Raw genomic sequence first — 18,188 nt, forward strand, 5'->3', positions numbered from 1 at the left:
TCTTTAGATGGTGGAATTATTAGAGATTTTTATTGTTCTCTCTGCATCTTCCAAGTTTTCTGCATTGAGTATGCATGAATATTGGAATTTTAAAATATAATTAGATCTACCCCTTGCCCTGACTCAGCACAAGCTCAGTCTCCATGGGTCTAGTGAGGCTTCCAGGGGAGGTGGAGGAGCATTTTCAAAGCAAACTGGAGGGGTCCTGGTGTCCTTGGGATAGGAGATGAGACAGTGGGGGCATCTGAAGTGATCTGGAAAGCAAAGGGTTGGCCCTGGAGGAGGTCTTTATATGTTATGGGAGAAACAGGGTCGCAACATAGCCAGTGAGTAGCCCAAGGTGGCCTAGCAGGTGAGAAATAATCTCCTGGCTGTTGGAATTCCAGAGCTAGATGGAAGCCAGGAACTCACTCGTGCCCAATTCCTCATTTTGACTTCCACACCATCTGCTCACACACACTCCCGGCATTCGGCGCCTCAATCCAGGAGTTCCTGTCAGGGTGGGGCTGCAGTGTGCTCATCTGTGCCTCCCTGAATTTAGCACAGGGCCTGGGTGACCCACTGTAGGACGGACGGACAGATTGTAGGTACTCTCCGCCTTTCCCATCTCCACCTGCTGACTTTCCACCTCTCTGCAGGCTCAGATCCTCTTCTTCCAGTGAGCCCTTGCTGAGTCCTCCAGGTAACCTCCATTACACATTTGAACAGAGTCTGTCCAGTACCTAGATTATGGGACTCTAGCAGGTTTTCTCCATCAGTGCATAAACCTTATAGGCAAGGTCAATGCCCTGGTTAGAGCTGATTCTCCAGGGCACCCCACAGCACACTCAGCCAATCCTATCAAAGAAGAGAAAGGACGTACTCTTCTTTCCCTGAGGCCTCTGGCTCATGGTTAATGAGTGGGGAGCATTGTGAGGTAGGGGGCACAGTTCTCCCCTGCCAAGAGAGGAAGCTTCCATGGTCTCACACTTGTCTGCACCCAACCCCACCTGCTGGCTCTTTTTACTTGCTCCCAGTCATGGTCACGATGGGACTGGAGAGGGATGGTGACTCAGCCCAATTCATCACCACAATGGAAAAACCCAGTCACCTGTCCTCCTGGCAACGGGACCGGAGCTACCTTTGCATCTGGAAGGGCAGCAAGGCATACTGTTTTCAAGGTCCTTTTGTCTTTTGCCTGCTGAAAAATCAAAGACTGAAAGATTAGGAGCACCACAGGTTGACACTGTAGATTCGCAGTGTGGGATCAATCTCAGCGACCAGAGATCACATGTTCCCTCCATGCCAGGCTCCACGTTAAGTGCCCACATGTGTCATCTCATAGGGTTTCACAGCAAGTCCACCGGTAGCAGTAGGCCCTGGTCATTCTCTTGGCCACCAGCATCTGACATGCACTCCTCTGAGGCACAGCCCACCTTCCCCTGGAGCATCTGAGAACACCTTTTGCCAGCCTCCCTTGCAGCTTTGACAGAGTACCTGACCTGGGCACTTCAATCAGACAGCCCACTCTTTTTTTTTTTTTTGGTAGATAATTATTTTTTATTGAAGGGTAGTTGACATACAGTATTACATTAGTTTCAGGCGTACAACACAATGACTCAACATTTATATACATGATAATTCTAGCTACCAGCTATCACCATACAAAGTTGTTACAATATTTTGACTATATTCCTTATGCTATATATTACATCCCAGTTACTTATTTATTTTACAATTGGAAGTCTGTACTTTTTTTTTTTCTTTTTTTGAGAGGGCATTTCTTATATTTATTGATCAAATGGTTGTTAACAACAATAAAATTCTGTATAGGGGACTCGATGCTCAATGAACAATCATTAATCCACCCCAAGCCTAATTTTCATCAGTCTCCAATCTTCTGAAGCATAACGAACAAGTTCTTACATGGAGAACAAATTCTTACATAGTGAATAAGTTACATGGTGAACAGTACAAGGGCAGTCATCACAGAAACTTTCGGTTTTGATCACGCATTATGAACTATAAACAATCAGGTCAAATATGGATATTCGTTTGATTTTTATACTTGATTTATATGTCAGACAGCCCACTCTTGACTGTGAATTAGAAACCCATGATATGAGGAAGCCAAGACTGCGAGACTCCATCCTGGCAAGGACGCAGCAGCTTCACCTCGGGCTTCAGAGGCAGCCAGTCCTGATGGCTGTGACCCACGTCCTTGCCCAACGGCGGCACTGCTGCAGCGTCTGCGCCCGAGGATGACAGTGGTGGTTCTGACACCAGACCAGCGCTCCAGGGTTGGGCCTGACTCCTGAGATCCCAAGAGCTGCCCATCCTCCTTTTAAAAATGTCCTCTTCTGCTTAAACTAGCCAGAGTAGGTCTCTATTTACTGCAATACCTGCACTGATAGATTAGCTTGAATTTCCAGATGGGAGATGAAGGCTCAAAGAGATCGTCAGAAAGGCTGTGTCTCGTCTCCAGCCAAGGTGCAGGCCAGGCTCTCCCCCATCTGACAAATGCAAAGGGAAAGTTCAGAGAAGGCAGTGGCTTGGGCGGCACCTTTTAGATAATCAGGAGCAAGGCTGTGGGACACGTCTTAGGGGTCCCCAGTCCCAGCCAACAGCATGGCCCATCCGTACCAGGAGGTGTTCTCACAATTACGTTTCTTCATTTACTAAGTCTCCACTTTTATAGAGTTTCAAACCTGAAACCTAACCCACCTGAACACTCACAGGGGCTCGTGTATTATCTGAGCCAAGTGGATTATCGACATTAAAGGTCATTACAGACACCGTTCTGTACACATATAGAGGCGGCACGGTGTCAATGCTTTCATGAGGCAGCCTTACATCTCCAGGGCCTGTATTCCTCCAAGGAATTCAGAACAGGCCGAGCCTTGTGAATTATGTTACTAAAACCTCAACATTAGTTTTGTTCGATAACTAGGTCTGAAATTACTGAAAAGGGTAGAACTCAGGGAAACCCGAACCTCTAATGCAATAACAGTTTCATCATCAGTATCAACTATTTATTGAACATGTAAGCCATGTGTCTGGCACTATATTGAGCATTTTCTTTATGTTTCATGATTTATTTCTTACAATAGCTCTCTGAGATCACGATCATACCAGTTTCACAGAGTATAAGACAGACACTCAGAGTGGGTAAGTAACTTGCTGGACATCACACAGCCAGGGAGTTGTAAAACCCACCTGTGCTCTGAGGGATTGGCTCCAGACTTGTATATAGTCTCCTGGATGTTTTGGACATAGAGGTTCAGAGCTCTGTCACTACTGACCGCCCCCATCCCTTTTACAAAGGAGGAAACTGAGAGGCATTGAGTTCCCCACAGTGAGCCCGGGGGCTATAAGGAGAACCCAAGACTGCTGCCTCCTATTCGGTTTAAATACTGCACCCCAGCCAGGAATGTGTACCCCTTCAGGGGCCACCAAATCTTACCAGCTTCCCCAGTGAGTCAGTTCAGTGCCACAGCGGCTTCTACCCATCCTGGAGCTGAGGGAAAGCAGAAAGCTTACCGCAGATAAGCTCAGATGAAGGACTGATGAATGGGGAGGAGGCGCTGTACGATTTTCTTGACCTCCCGTCCCATCCCGCTGCCATCCCGGATCTGTCAGATGACCTGGTCCAGATGACCCAGACATTCACTCTGCACGGAAAAGGCTGGAATCAGGGAGGGGCAGAGCCCCGCCCAAGGTCACTGGCCGAGCCTCAATAGTGAGGTCTCCAGGCCCCCATTCTGAGCTGTTTTGCCAAAGTAAATTTTTTCAATCAGATTTCCATTCTCCTTACAGTAAGACTTCATCTAGTCTAGGGGCTTTGGCACTCCTTCTTTTGGGGTGACAGGTGAGAGCGACGTCACTGGGCCAGACCAGAGTGAGGCTGAGGAAGACGGGGTGTCCCAGCTCCCTTTCCGGCTCAAACAATGGAGGGTGAATTGAGGGGAGCAGGACCTTGCTACTTGCCATTCTGGGCGGGACCCTGAGGGCCCAGAACACCTTTGCCGGAGACGGTCACTCCCAAGCAAATCCTCCGGCTCTGAAAACGGCGGACGATGCCCCAAGGACCCCTGAGCACCTGGTTTTTCCCGACCCCTAGGGCTTTTCCCCAGAGGTTCCCAGGCGGCGGTGGGTGGGGCCCAGCGGCAGGGGCGGGGGAGGGCTGGGGTTCCCCTCGGGAATCTAAACAAAGACTGAGGCTCGCCGCCCCCTCCCCCGGGAACCGGACGCCACGCGGCTGCAAAGAGACGAGTGGCGGGTGGGGCTTGCCACTGCAGCCGGCGGAGTCCGAGCGGAGGGGACCCTTGCTCCCAGCGCCTGCGGGAGGTGAGAAACGTGCGGATCGACCCGCGTCTCTGCTGGGCTCGGGCGCTGCGGCGTCCTGCTCGCTCCGCCTACCCGTCCACCCACCCACCCGGCCGCGGCCCGAGGCGGAAGCCGAGCGCCCTGGGCGGCTACCGCGGTCGGGCCACCGGGCCTGCCCACCCGCCACGTGGGCACGCCCCCGCGGCGCACCGCCCCCAGCCCGGCCTCCGCCCCCCGCAGCGCGGCGCGCTCGAGGGGCTCCCGGCCGCCCGCACCTCCACCTGCGCGTGGCGGCGGCGGCGGCGCCGAGGCCCAGCTTCCCGCCTGCGCGTCTGTGTCGCTCCCATCACCCTCGGTGAGTAGGTGGCGCCCTCGGTCCTTCGCCGCCTGTGCCCTATCCTCGCGGCTGCCTCTCCGCGCACGACCCCATACTTGCACGTCGGGCGCCTTTTCGCCGGGGCCACATTGAGCCTGCGAGGGTGGCACCCCTCTTCTCCCAGCGCACCACCCCCAACCCTCGCTCCTCGCCTTCCCGGCCAGACGCGTGAACCCCCAGGACCAGGTCCCGCCGCCTTCGGCTCCTCCCGCACCGCGACACCCGGGGGTGGCGGGGCCTTTGTTCAGGCGCCGGCGCCTGGGCCCCCTGCCGGCGCCTCCAGGGGTGTCACCGGCCCCCACCCGGCGCGCTCCCTCCGCCTCCCGGAGTTCACCCCGACCAGGTGGCGGCGGGCGCCTTTTAGGGGTGCGCGGTAGTGCAATTGGTGGATTTTTTTAAACCGTTTTGGAGGGGGAAGCGCGGCGTTGGGGGCGGCGAGAGCTCTCCGGGCTCCCGGCTGCTCCTGCTTCGCTCCTCGCTCTCCTGCCGCTGTCCTCGCCCGCCGCGCTCCTCTCCCGGGCTTGGCCGAGCGCGCTCCCCCGACGCCGCAGCCCCGCGCCGGACGCCGCGATGAAGGTGCTGGGACACAGGATCGAACTGCTGACAGGTACCGCTGGCCCTGCCCCGCGGCCGCCGCCCGGCGCGCTCGCATCGCTCGCCACTTTCCGAATTGGAGCGGCAGCCTGGCGCCGTGGCCGGGGGTCGGGGAGGCTCGGGTTCGAGCAGGAGGAGAGCGTGCGGGTGCCACCTCCATTCGAGTTTGTGCGCTGCGGGTTCCTGTGCGAAGCCCGGCCCCGGGAGAGGACGTGGGGCCGTGCCCTGCCCGGCTCTACTGTCCGAAACCCGGGTGAGACCCGGGTGCCGGCGTCCAGGCACTGCAGCGCCAGAGGCGGGAGCGCAGGTCAGGGGGCTCCCTGGAATCTCCTGCTACCAGAGCTCGACTTGGGTCTTGAAAAGTGAAAGGAAGCTCAGTCCCTATCCTCCAATCAGGGTTGCTCGTCCCCCAAGAAAGGAGCTCCCTGGGCTCCCGACGGGACCTCTGCCGTGAGCCTCTCATTTCCTGCTCTGTGACAGTCTGAGCGCCTCTCCCCTAGGAGAAGTTTATTGCTGGGAGTAGAGACCAAGTGGCCTGGGGAATGAGAAGCCAGGTTGGACCCAGCTGACTGGGGCCCCTCTGAAGAAGCGGCAGATACCCTGCTGGAAACCACATCCAGCGTCTTGTGGCTGGAGCTCACCAGAGACCGCCAGGTGATGCCCAGGAGGGGAAGCAGGAAAGTGCAAGGATAGGAGGCAGGGGGCTCTGAAGGGCAGGGGAGCTCTCCCAGGTGTGACGGGCAAATTGCACAGGTGGCCACTGTGGTCACCCAGAGTAGAAGTTGTGGAAAGACCCAGTCAGGAGGAAGCCTGGGCCATAGAGGCCAATCAGTGTATACTGGATGGACACATGGGCTCCAGTAAGTGTCTGCTGGCAACTGGGGTGGTTTGGTCCCTGACCTCAGGGACCTTGTGGTCCAGGCCAAGAGAGCAGAGCACAGGAGCCCTGGTACAAGACAGGGAGAGAGGCAGCAGTGTGGCAGTACCCTCAGGAAACAGGCTGGAGCCGTCCGGAGGTGAGAGGAAACCAGAGCGGTTTGCACACAGGGCAGCATTTGAACTGGACCCTAAAACTGTGTGTTTACTCATGGAAAGAGAGGGGGCATTACAGGCTGAAGGACGGAGGAACCAGCATTTGCATAGGCCTTGGGGTGTGAGAGAGGCTTGAACTGGGAGTGAAGTGGGGGCTTGGGGTAGGGGAACGAGGTCTGGTAAGGTTTCAGGCTGTGAGTGTTAAATCAGCAGTGGCTGCCATTTATTCCTCAGCTGTGGCTGGCTCACGGCGAAGGGAAGGTGGGCTCTGTTTCTGGAGCACTAGAAGCTCCTGCCAGGGGCTCAGAAGTACCAGGTTTGAGCCCAGTTAGCCACAGGTCTGGGTCCGTCCGATTCCTTGCCAGCTTCTCTTCGTAGAGTTCACTTAAAGCAGGCTGCCCTACCTGACCTCAAAGGGAGCTGCCCAGGCCACTGACTTGTTACTCCCGGGAGGGAAAGTCTGTAGAGCCCGCATGGGTGCTTAGATCCCCACGCGAAGGATGGAACTCCTAGGTCCTTCCTCTTCTCCCCCTGCCACCCCAGAGGCAGGCCTGGTGTGTGGAGGGATGCTCCAGGGAGGCATGCCCAGGGCGCTCCAGGCTCTCTCCTGGGGACAGGGGTCAGGGCCCATCCTCTTTCATCAGGCGGCCCTGCCTGGTTCTGGCAGACTCTCTAAGCCCCTGGCCGGGCTGGAACAGGACCAGCGGGGCCACTGTCATGGGTCACAGGCTCCTGTTGCACCTTCCACCAGGCTCCAGGAGACAGTGCATCCCTTCAGTCTCCATCCTGGGTCTTTGTGGCCTTCCTGCTCCAGCTCTCTCCCTCCTCTTTCTTGTCCCAAAGATCTGGGTTCAAATGCCAGCCCCACTCCTGGCCAGCTGTGTGATTGCAGACAGCTTGCTTAACCTCTCTGGCTTCAGTTTTCTCATCTTAGAGAGCGTGAGTCTCTCTAAGAGATGGAGAGTTGTCTCCTCTCTCAAAGGGCTGGCATGAGGCTTGCTGAGATAGCGCTGGTGACACACCTGGTTAGGGCCTGGCACCTCTAGGGCTTCAACTGCCTTCTGGTTCCTTGACCTTGGCTGTCCCTGTGATGGAGAATTCCACCTGCCCTGCCTTGTTGGCCACTGGGAAGTTTGGGCCTGTCCCCACTCCACACTGCTCACATGCACCATGAGGTTTTGTCCCACCTGCCCTGTTGGACAATGAGCAGGTCACAGGGTTGTGCCCAGTTTATTTTGGCAGCGCACAGCAAATACACAGTAAATGTTGACTGGGTCCAAGCTCACACAGCCCGCTGTCAGCTGTGTTTTCAGGATAATTACTTAGAGGCCTCTAACTCCCTGCCCTCAGCATTAGGAAATCATTTCACTGAACTGTTTTGTTGAAGTCCTAATGAATTAGCTGTTTATAGTCTCCACATTGTCCCATGTTATTATCGTGCCCATTGTACCAAAGAGGTCAGTCCCTTCTTCGCATCACACAGCTGAGAAGAGGTGGGCCTGGGTTTCAGACCCAAGTCCTGAGCCCTGAGCCATCCATGCGCTCCAGCTGCCTGGCTTCTGGCCAGTCTCTTCTCTGCTCCACACTTCACTTCTCTCATCTATAAAATGGGATCCTCATGGTACATACCTGGTTGTGTTCTTGCACAATTAGATGTGAGCACGTGTGTGTGTTGAATGCGGCATCTGGTGAGCAGTGAGCAAATGGCAGTTGTAGAGCTGGTGTCACCGCCGAGCTGCCTCCTCAGTGTCCTGGGGTCTCCCCTCCCTCTTTGCTCCAGTCATCCGATTCTCTTCATCTGGATGTTCCAGTTCTTTTCTGGGTTTTTCTCATAAACCAAGCTGCCTGACAGGTGCCTCTGGAGGACCCTGCTTAGGCCTCAGGTTCCTGACACATGGGACAGGGGGGTCATGACATCCGGGGTCTGTGCTGTGCTGGCCAGCCACGCAGAGCTCTGGCGCCAGGTGGAGAAGGCCAGAGACCCCCTCACTCATGGGGCTGGGAAGATGCCTGCAAATCAACATGCCCAACCCAAGCACATCTTTTTCTGTGAAGAGAAGAAGGTGATGAATGCTAATAGCAGCTGGCATTTTCTAGATTCCCTTCCAGTGTTGTGCACACACAGGGAGGGCAGGGATTCGGGAATTAGAGAATGTGAATTTCAGGGTATCCTCTCTTCTTTCCAGCTGCTGAGAAAATTCTTAATTTTTCTGAGCCTCAGTCTCCTCATCAGTAAAATGGGAATAAGGGCCCTACCTCACCAGCATTGTGGGAGGAGCGCGGTGGGCCGTCACGCCCGCGCAGGTTCCTGGGACCTTTTGTGACTGGGTGCTTATTTATTTGTTCGTGTGATGTGGGAAAGTGGGACAGTAGTCTATCTGCAAGTAGGTTTTTGTGCACTTGTACTTGGTGCACCTCTGAGATGGTTTGGAGTCAGAGCGCCAAAATGGCAGACTGGGGACTCTGAAACGGTCCCTTGGGAGTCTAGATGTTGGTTGTTGGAAATTTTTAAAAATAGATTTGATGTGTGATTAAAAAGCCTAACTTCTTCCAGTCCTGTCTGGAATGAACCCGTGGACTGTGTGGTCCCCCACAATTTAATAGACTGCATTTAAGCAGTGTTTGGTTGTTGCTGGTATGTGTTGACCCACATTTTAAAGGTAGAGGAAATGAAGCATGGATTTACCCCCAGAGGCTGAAAATACTACCGGAATCTTCATTTCCAGTTTATCCATTTCAATAAACGTCACTGCTTCCCTCCCTGGGCCGCTACAGGGGTAGGCGTGGGCCCCTGGAGAGGCATGGTCCGCTGGAGGAGGGCAGTGCGGTGCCCGGGGCTGCGGGCAGGGCGCAGGGAGATGAGCATGGAGGATGCTGTTCCCCCGGGCATGGGAGGGCAAACTGGCGCAACTGTTATGAAAGACAAGTTGGCAGTGAGGTATCAAATGCTTAAAAAGATGTACGATCTGTGACTCGGCAGTCTAATTTTTTAGGAACACATAAATGTGTGCAGAGGTGTTCAAGGATGTTTATCCCGTAGTTGTTCTATATAGAAGAAAAAAACTGGAAGCAACTGAAGTGCCTAACAGTAAAGGAGGTGAAATAAATGGGAGTGCATTCAGACCAGGGAATCCCCCGCAGCTGTGAATTAAGCTGCGCAAGGGTATTATTTATCCTCTGATGTCTCCTTATATATGTAATAATAATAATGGCGATGAGAGCTCACACTGTGCTGGGCACAGTCCTAAGTACTTTCTATACATTGACTTAACCTCCTAACAACCCTGAGGTATGTGTTATTTCCTCCTCTTTAGAGAGAAGGAAACTGAAGCACAGAGAGGTTAAGCAATTTGCCAAAAGTCACACAGATGTTAAATGGCTGGCTGGAATTTGAACTAAAATATCTGGCTCCAGAGTCCAAAGGATGGTTCAAAATAGAGCTTTCTGTTTTTAAAATAATTCTTTTTCAATGTGTAGATTAGCCCTGAAGAAAGAATGAAAGTATATAAGCAAAAATGCTAACAGTGGCTTCCTCTGGTTTACTTCTTTTTGCTCTTTTGTGTTTCCAACTTCTCTCAGTGAAAGTGTATTAAATGATATTCAAGCTCTATTTTTAAGAACCAAAAATTAGCATGTGCATAGGGGAAGGTGCTAAGGTTCTGCTGAAACCAATCCCATGGGAATTCTGAACCAGCGCCCGGCTGTTGTTACAGAGAGGTTGTGTTCTTGGAAAATTCGAGAGAGGAGGAGAGGAGGACTCATTAAAGGTGGACATTGAAGTTAGCTTTCCATAAATACAGGGAGGAGGAAGCTTCAATGGGCAAATGAACAATTCTGGCCAAGGCCACAAGAACATGAGCATATGTGTGTGTGTGTGTGCGTGCGCTAGGCTGACTTTGCAGATGTGTTAAGGATATTGAGATGGGGACATTATCCTAGATTAGCCAGGTAGGCCCTAAATGCAAACACATGTATCCTTATAAGAGGGAGGCAAGGGGAAATTTGTCTACAGGAGGTGAGTGGTGCAGCCAGCAAGATGCTCCACTTGCTTCCCATCGCTGGTCGTGAAGCTGGAGGAAGGGACTATGAGACAAGGAATGCAAGGAACGTGGCTCTAGAAGCTGGAAAAGGCGGGAGAATAATAGGTTGTCCCCTTGAACTTCCAGAGGGAGAGTGGTCCTGCCAACACCTTGATTTCCATCCAAGGCAATTGATTTTGGACTTGTGATCCCCAGATGTAAGACAATAAGTGTGTGTTATAGAAAGCCACCAAGGTTGTGGTCCTTTGTTCCAGAAGCCCCAGGAAACCAACATGGGGGTGTGTGCAGACCAGATGCAGGGCCTCAGCCTTTGCCAAGGCTGGCACCACGGGCTGGTGGGCAGGCCACAGAGTTGGGGTCTGCAAACCTGGTTCTGATGGGCCCTGCGTCCCGAGCATCAGCAGGGAGAGCTCTGTGACACTGGTATGCAGAGACACATCACACAAGCACTGGCAGGATGTGAGCTTCCACCAGCCCAGGGCAAACCTAGTCTCCACGTCGGGACAGCAAGGTTCTTGTGGCACACCCCTCTCCTTTGCTACCCTCAGGTGCTTTAAACTCCAAACCAGAGATGAAATGTGTACTCCGGCCAGAATGACCATGCATCTTAAGCTCCATGACAAAGATCTTTGAGGACCTAGCTGGTTTTTCAGCTCACCTTTTGGGAGGGGTTGGCAGGGCTGGGGATGTGTGCCTTGTCATGCACCAAACTGTCCTAGGCAGGTGAAATGGGGAAGGGACCCCAACCTCCTTGGAGAGGACAGAGGAAATATTTCTGGGATATCTTCTTCCCAAACTGGGGGATTCCATAGCTTAGTCCAAGGTTTTCAGCCCCCAGGATCATTTTTTGTGTGTCTGAAACTGTTTCCGGATAGGCTGCCCCAGCACCCAGGTTTGTGGGTGCCAGAAATAGTTTTAACAGTACAGTAGACTGTTGAACAGTGCAGGGGTTAGAGCACTGACCCCCTGTGCAGTCAAAAATCTGTGTATAACTTTTGACTCCCCCCAAATTAATTACTAACAGCCTAATGTTGACCAGAAACCTTACTGATAACATGAACAGTCAATTAACACATATTTTGTATGTGTTATATAATATATTCTTATGATAAAGAAAACTAGAGAAAAGAAAATGTTATTAAGAAAAAATAAGAGAAAGTACACTCATGTTATTGTATAGTATTTATTGAAAAATTCCGTGTAAAAGTGGACCATCGCAGGTCAAACCTGTATTGTTCAAGGGTCAACTGCATTTCCCACATTGGTGTTCAAGAGTAGAGATGTTCTGTTGGGCTCAGGGGCCTGGGAATGGGGAGGGAAGCTGGGTGGCTCTCTTGTAGGTTGTCTGCAGAATCCTGTCTGTTCCCACCAGCAGCCCTTGCACCTGCTCTTTGCTCACCCATAAAGTGAGAGCCCTGAGCCCACGACCCACAAGCCCTTGCCAGTTCCAGAGTATTCCCTGTGAATGTAGCATATGCGACAGGGCAGAGGGGCAGGGGTCAGGGGTGCCCGCAGGTCCCTTGCCATCTGAGGTGGTCACCCAGGAGGACTGCAGGCCCCAAGATGTAACAGGGGTGCTTCTTACTGTCGCAGCTATGGATTCATCTGGTGGAAGTGCCTGCGCTGGGCAAGGCCTCAGCCTCTGGAGTGGACTGTGGTGATTCCTCCAAGCCTGTGAGCCCTCTGACCCCTCACCCAGGCCTGGCTGCACAGTGAGGTTGCCAGACAGGTTGGCGGGGTGCTGGCCTTCATTTGGTGTCTCTGGGCCGTGTAGGAGAAAAGAGCTGAAGTGCTGTGTTAGGTCTTATGGTTGCAAGAGACAGAAACTGACCTTACACTGATGCAAGGAGGGGAATAGGGATGTCTGTCCAGCACGGTGGGCCTAGCACGGGTCATCAGGCCCTGCCTCTCTCCCCAGCAATATGGGGTCAGTTCTTTGGGTTGGTTTGATTCTAATTCATGGACCATCCTGTAACCCCAGCAAAGAGCTTCTCCTCCCCAGAGATTCCAGCAGAGCCGGGTGCTGACTGGAGCCCATGCCCCTCCCTGAACCATCCCTGAGGCTGAGCCCTGTCCACGTGGTTCCCACACACCCCCCTCCTGCCTCACTGGCTGCTGCTTCTCGCTCTGCTCTGCTGCTCTCCCCCCATCTCCTTCCTGTGGGGCTCAGCCCTGGGACATCTCTGTAACTCACTCCTTAGCTGGCCTCACCTAGCGTCCTTAGCTCAAGCACGATGTCTGTGGTGATGTTGGCAGCCTCAGCCTCTCCCCAGGAGGGCAGACTCGGGTCCATCTGGCGTGGGTTGAAGCCCACCCCCTGAGTGTTCCCCAGCCTCCTTTCCCCAAGGCCTTCCCCCCTGGGAAATGGCAACTCTCTCCCTCCAGTGGCTGCCTTTTCTATTTACTATGACACAAGCACTTTCCCATGTTACTAAATAATCTTTTACAAGTTACTGACCCATAGTTTGTCTCATCTCTATTCGTGGACATTTAGTTTTATTTAAGTTTTTTCTCCCCCTACTGTAAATGGCACTGTAGCGAGCATTCTTACAGGTACGTCGTTAGGTGCTCTCTCTGGTTTCCTTCGGCAATTTCTTCCAGGCAGGTGACTGAGTCCCAAGAGTATGAACCTTTTAAATTATTTTAATTCATTCTGCAAAACTGCCCTCCAAAAGGTGTATCAATTTATATGACCACAAGCAGTATAAGAAAAGCACCAGTTTCAGTGTGTTTTTGACAGTACTGCAAACTTTGCCAGTTGCACTGGCACACAAACAAAAGGTGTATTCTTTTAATTAGAATTTCTTTGACTTCTAGTGAGTTTTAGTATTTTCCCATGTATGTATTGACCAACTTTCATTCTTTTATGAATTTTTAGTTCATGTCCTTTTCCAGTTTTTTTCGTAGTGCATTCTGATCTAGGCCATCCTGAAATCCACGTGAGGGGTGACGGTTCCAGGCTACGCAGGCTGTGGGAGCCTGGGACCCTCTCTGTCTACCGCTGGCTTCTCCAGTCACACACACAGACATGCATGTATGCACACATGTGCACATGTGACCCTTTCCTCTCCTGAGGTCCAGAGGTCCAGGATCTCCCGGGCCTGGAACCCACCCTCGGTGGCTACGGGGTGAGCGGTCACCATGGGCCATCCCTGCCTGCTGGTGGCACATCACGACTGGCATGCCTTCCATCATTACTCTGCCTGCCTCCCCTACCTCGGGGCCATCCTCACCTAGGCGTGTTCTTCCAGGCCCTGAAGACAGCCCTCAGCTCTGTTCCTCTCTGTGTCCTCCAGGACCCCACTGTCCACTTCTGACCACAGCAGGGCTTCTGTCTGCCTCTGACCCTGTGTATAGCCTCCCCACACTGACTGGCCCCTCCACTTCTCAACAAATTCAGACTTTTACTTGACATTGTTCTAGGATCATCCTGAGTTGCTTTTGTTTACTTTCTCTTTTTTTGGAAACATGTTTTAAGAGCAAATGATATGTTGACCTTCCGTGCGCCCTGCAGGCTAGTGTCACAGCGGGAGCCTTGCTGCGCAGGCGAGCGCCGCGATGGTCCCGTGCTGGCGATGCGGTCCCCGGGCCTGCGCGGCCCTCTGCCGGCCCGGACAGTCACAGCAGGATCGGGGCGGCCCCGCCGCAGCAGGCCCCAACCTCGTCCTCGCCCTCCCTCCACAGGGCTCCTGCTCCACGACGTGACCATGACCGGGCTGCAGGAGCTGCGGTTCCCCGAGGAGAAGCCCCTGCTCCGGGGCCAGGACGCCGCGGAGCTGGTGAGTCGCCCCTTCGGGGTCCTGGAGCGGAGGGCGCCACCTCGTGGCCAAGAAGAAAACCGCGCGCCTTCCCTCCCGACTTGGCGGTAGCCTCCCCGGAGCTGCATCGGCCAACCACTCCCGAAAAGCTCAGTCAGCTTCAGCAGCGTTCCAGCCGGGGCGCCCACGCCACGAAGACCCAGCCATCCTCCTGTTGCCTTGGCCGTCGGGAGGCTGGGAACCTCTTTCTGAGAATTACACCCAGTTCAGTATGAGAAAACGGAGGCACAGAAAGGTTAACTCCCTCGGCCAGGGTCACACAGCTATCAGGGAATGAGGCAGTACTCAGCCCCTTGTTCTGCAAGGCCCTTGAGCCCCAAAAGGGCAACCTGTTGGGCAGTGTTGCCTCCAGCAGGGACACAGTGCTGCCTCTTTCCTCCTCTGCAGCCTTCCCTGCCTGTTCCCCACAGGCCTCTGAGGTGCGAGGTCAAGTATTACCAAGAGGAGCAGTGGGACTGAGGCATTCGGGGTTATTTTGTCCCAAAGAGCCCTCATTGGGGCACCAGGCGTTAGATTCCAGTTATTCAACTCCAGGCTCCGTTATTGTGGTGCTGCTGGGCACAGCACCCTTTCACCTCCTTGCAAGAAAAAGTGGTGGGTCCAGTGCTTATATGACTGTGGCGTGTCAGGGCCGAGGGTCTCTGCTGGCTGTGCTGCCCCTGCCCCACTTTACCAATGGGGGAGCCAGGAGCTCAGCCCGAGTTTTAGCACACTGGTCTCTGCCCTGGCCCGGTCTCCTGCCAGAAGATGGACTTATGAGCCACGGAGGGCCACATGTTGGGACAGAGTAGCTGTCTGGAGCTCCAGGGGCCGAACCACCTGAGGCCAGCAGTCCTGCCCCCCAAAAGGGTACAGTTTTATCTTTAAGGCCAAACCTTGAGTGACTTATAAGATCTGATAGCCTGAGGGCAGCCCCCAGGAATGGCCAGCTGATGGCTGGTGAGCTGCAGGCCCTTCATTCTGATTCTTCTCCCTGCCTGTTCCCAGCCCTGCCAGCTCTGGTCCAGGTGCTTGCAGGAGCCTCCCGGCAGCACTCTGTCCTCAGTACAACGTTTTAAAATACATCTTGTCACTTTTCTGCTTACAGCTGGCCCTTGGCTGCCATCTCACTCGGAGTTACAGCCACAGCCCTTCCCAGGGCCCAGGACTAGACCTGCTCCCGGCACCCTGCCCACTCCTCTCCTGCCCCCCAGACTCCCTGCTGTTCTTTGAACAAGCAGATCGAATTCCCAGCTGTCTGTCCCCTCTGCCTGGGAGATGTTAGCTCCAGAACTTTTCCTCCTTTTATTCAGGCCCTGCTCGAGTGCCCCCTCCTTGGGGAGTCCTTTCCTGACCCCTGTGTCTGACACTGACACCCTAACAGAGATCCCATCCATTGTATTTCCCCTGGTCTTCCCAGGGGAAGTGCCTAGTGCAGAGCCTTGCACATAGTAGGCTCTCAGTAGCCCCTCATAATAGGCTGACTGGAAGCCCCAAATTGTGATGTAATTCAGAAAAAGGAAGTTTCTCAGAAATTTCTGGAGAAGTCCCTCCTCCCTACAACCAGCCCGTTTTTCAAGGCATGAAAGCGGAGACCAGCCTTCTTGTGAAGGCTTGATGGGACAGATGGTGCCCTCAGGGATCCCTGTAGCCCCTCATAGGAGCTGTAGGGCGGCCCAGGGGCAGCCTGCACAGAGGTGCTGCCTGCCCGTCTGGAGTGCGTGTCCGTGAGCTGTGCAGACAGCTGAGGGACCCTGGCATCCCAGGTCCTGGGCCTGTCTCTTCCATCCCTCACCCCAGAAGGGTATCCAAAAGATGCCCCTGCATACCTCCCTTGCCAGCCTGACACAGCCCTTCCTCTCTGACTGGCTGAGCACTGCCTCTTTGACCAGCAGCCTGGCCCGGCCCTCTTTCTGCCTCATTAGATGTCTCTCAGCTCATCCCACATGTCTTTGGATTGGAGTTTCATCCATGATGTCCCCACCCTGCATGAGGGGGTCTGTATTTCAGTCCTGTACAGGCCTCCGCTCTCTTGCTCGGTCTCTGTCATCTCTGGAGTGAGTGTAAGCCCTATGCTGTGGACCTGGTCACATCTGCTTTACAAAGACACGTTAGCAGCCCCATCCTGAACCCCCAGAACCTCCTGGGTGCTCCAGGTGTGGCCTTTCTGGATTTTATGACAACTGGTGCAACCCTGCCTGGCTCTTGGCCTTTGGCAGCCACTCTGGCTCTCTCTTTCCCAGGCGGTCACCCTCAGATTCTCCTTTTCCAGCCGCAGTGTGGCAGTGCCTGTCCCTTTTACTATTTAAGTCTTCTGCAACCTGCTAGGTCCAAATTCTTAGGCCTAAGAGGAGGGAATGCTTGCGTGTGCTGGCCTGCCATCACTCCTGCCATTTCAGACTTGTTTGCCCCAAGGACTTGAATGCCTGCCTGGTGTGCCTCGGCTCCCTGGGAGGATTGCTGCTCCTTCCCACCTTTGCCTGCATCCCCAGCCTCTGTCTCTCCACAGGCCTCTCTGCCTCCTCTCAGCGGGGCCTTCTCACACCATGCAGTTCCTCCAGAACCTCCAGGGTCCTGCACTGGCTTGCGTTATTCCTGCTGTTTCTTGGTTTGGGGTCCTGCCCCTCCCACCAGCATTCCCATCTCCTGGGACCTGCCCCCCCCAGCACCCTGAGAGTACACAGTGCGCCCTGCCATTATCTGCCTTGTCCTTTCTGTTGAGCTTTTTTTTTTTTTTTTTTAACAAAACTGCCTCCTCTGTCCTTCTCTGGATCACTATGCACTTAGGGTCTCAAGTATAAAAATCTCCCATGTGTCTTTCCTTGGCCCTTGCTTGTACATGAGAAGATTCATTAATAAATGGCCTTGACCCCTTCCCTGAGAACCCCCTTCTCTTCCCTCAGCCCCCTACCCTTCCTCAGAGGTTCCAGAGTGGCCTAGTTACCTCCATGCTCCATACACACACACACACACGCACACATGCATGCAGAGCCTGGTGACGCCTGAGGACAGTCATTGTTTATGACTCAGTCACAGTCCGTGGAAACCTGGGTTTCTTCTCTGGGTGTGAAACCCTCTGATGCTGTCTGATTCCCCCCACGATCCCCCACCATCCCAACTGCCAGAATGCAGGTGGTCGAACTTGTCTTTATTTTGAGAGTAAAATAGAATTGCTGGCTTTCGTTCTCTTCCTTTCTAGTCATTTGGGGTTGTTTCTTGCTGTACCTTAGCAGCCCACCCCTTCTGCTCTCCTCAGAACATCCTTGTTCTGATCAGATGGTCTCATTTACCCACACATTTATTCAGTAGAGGCTTGTGGGGCTTGTGGGGCATCTGTAGCATACAAAGTCCAGTGCAGGAGTAGAAAGGATAGAACAACAACTCTCTCTTAATCCTCACAGGCATTGAGGCGTGGAGGTTAAGTGGCCTGCCCAGGTTGTCACAGCTGAGCAGAGAAGGGCAGAAGGTTTGTAGACAGACACAGTAGAAGGCAAAGCAGAGGGCCAGGATCTCTGCTTTCCTGGACGTGTACTGGTCCCCCTGTGAGGTTTCCTTCCCCGGACAGGACCCAGCGGGGCATAGAGTGTCTGAGAGCGGCCGGGGCGGCATCAGGGAGAGCCTGGCAACTCAGCACGGGCAGTTTAAGCTCCCACTCCTCCGCTGTCCATCCCTGCTGCCTGGGAAACAGCTGTTAACACCTGAGCGGCACTCCCTGCATCATGAAGTCAGATTTATTCATCCAGATCTGTCTGTGTCTGGGGAGCCAATTGCATGTCAGGCTGTATGCTGAGGGCAGAACCTGCCATGGTCCCCTCGGGAGGGACAGCTGCTGAACAGAGGAGCTGCGTTCAGTGTAAATGACTCCAAAAGCAGGGGAACTCGGGGGTGTGGTGAGCATGAAGCAGGTAGGTCTGGAAAGTGGGAGCGGCTGCAGGCCCAGACAGCACCTTTGTGCAGCTCAGAAATGCTCCCTCTTTCCTCCCTCCCTGTGTGGGCCTCAGCTTCCCCATCCCTAACATGGGTGTGGGGGTCGTGCCCACCGCC

The 18,188-nt window shown here is 53.9% G+C and overlaps 1 protein-coding gene and 1 long non-coding RNA gene across 8 annotated transcripts in view; one reads left to right on the forward strand and one right to left on the reverse strand.

Moving 5' to 3' along the window:
* Nucleotides 1–1,361: 1,361 nt before the first annotated feature.
* LOC140846963 (uncharacterized) lies at nucleotides 1,362–4,718 on the reverse strand. 2 transcript variants are annotated; one of them, XR_012126539.1, is made up of 3 exons: nucleotides 4,581–4,718; nucleotides 3,520–3,650; nucleotides 1,362–2,492 (listed from the first exon to the last, which is right to left on the reverse strand). It is a non-coding gene; the product is annotated as an uncharacterized lncRNA (long non-coding RNA). The 2 variants fall into 2 exon arrangements; XR_012126540.1 differs by lacking the exon at nucleotides 4,581–4,718 and adding an exon at nucleotides 3,967–4,106.
* Nucleotides 4,010–18,188, forward strand: part of NDRG4 (NDRG family member 4) — a 31,095-nt gene continuing 16,916 nt past the window's right edge. For 2 of the 6 annotated variants that reach the window (XM_037025304.2, XM_037025305.2), the window contains exons 1-2: nucleotides 5,114–5,288; nucleotides 14,032–14,126. In XM_037025304.2, the coding sequence (XP_036881199.2) occupies nucleotides 5,252–5,288; nucleotides 14,032–14,126 (132 nt within the window). In that variant the 5' untranslated portion in view covers nucleotides 5,114–5,251. Of the gene's footprint in view, nucleotides 4,327–4,508; nucleotides 4,661–5,113; nucleotides 5,289–14,031; nucleotides 14,127–18,188 lie in introns of those variants that run through there. The other 4 variants (XR_012126538.1, XM_073225571.1, XM_037025308.2 and 1 more) reach the window with 4 other exon arrangements.

This window comes from Manis javanica, chromosome 17, assembly GCF_040802235.1.
Source record: "Manis javanica isolate MJ-LG chromosome 17, MJ_LKY, whole genome shotgun sequence".
Taxonomy (NCBI): Eukaryota; Metazoa; Chordata; class Mammalia; order Pholidota; family Manidae; genus Manis; species Manis javanica.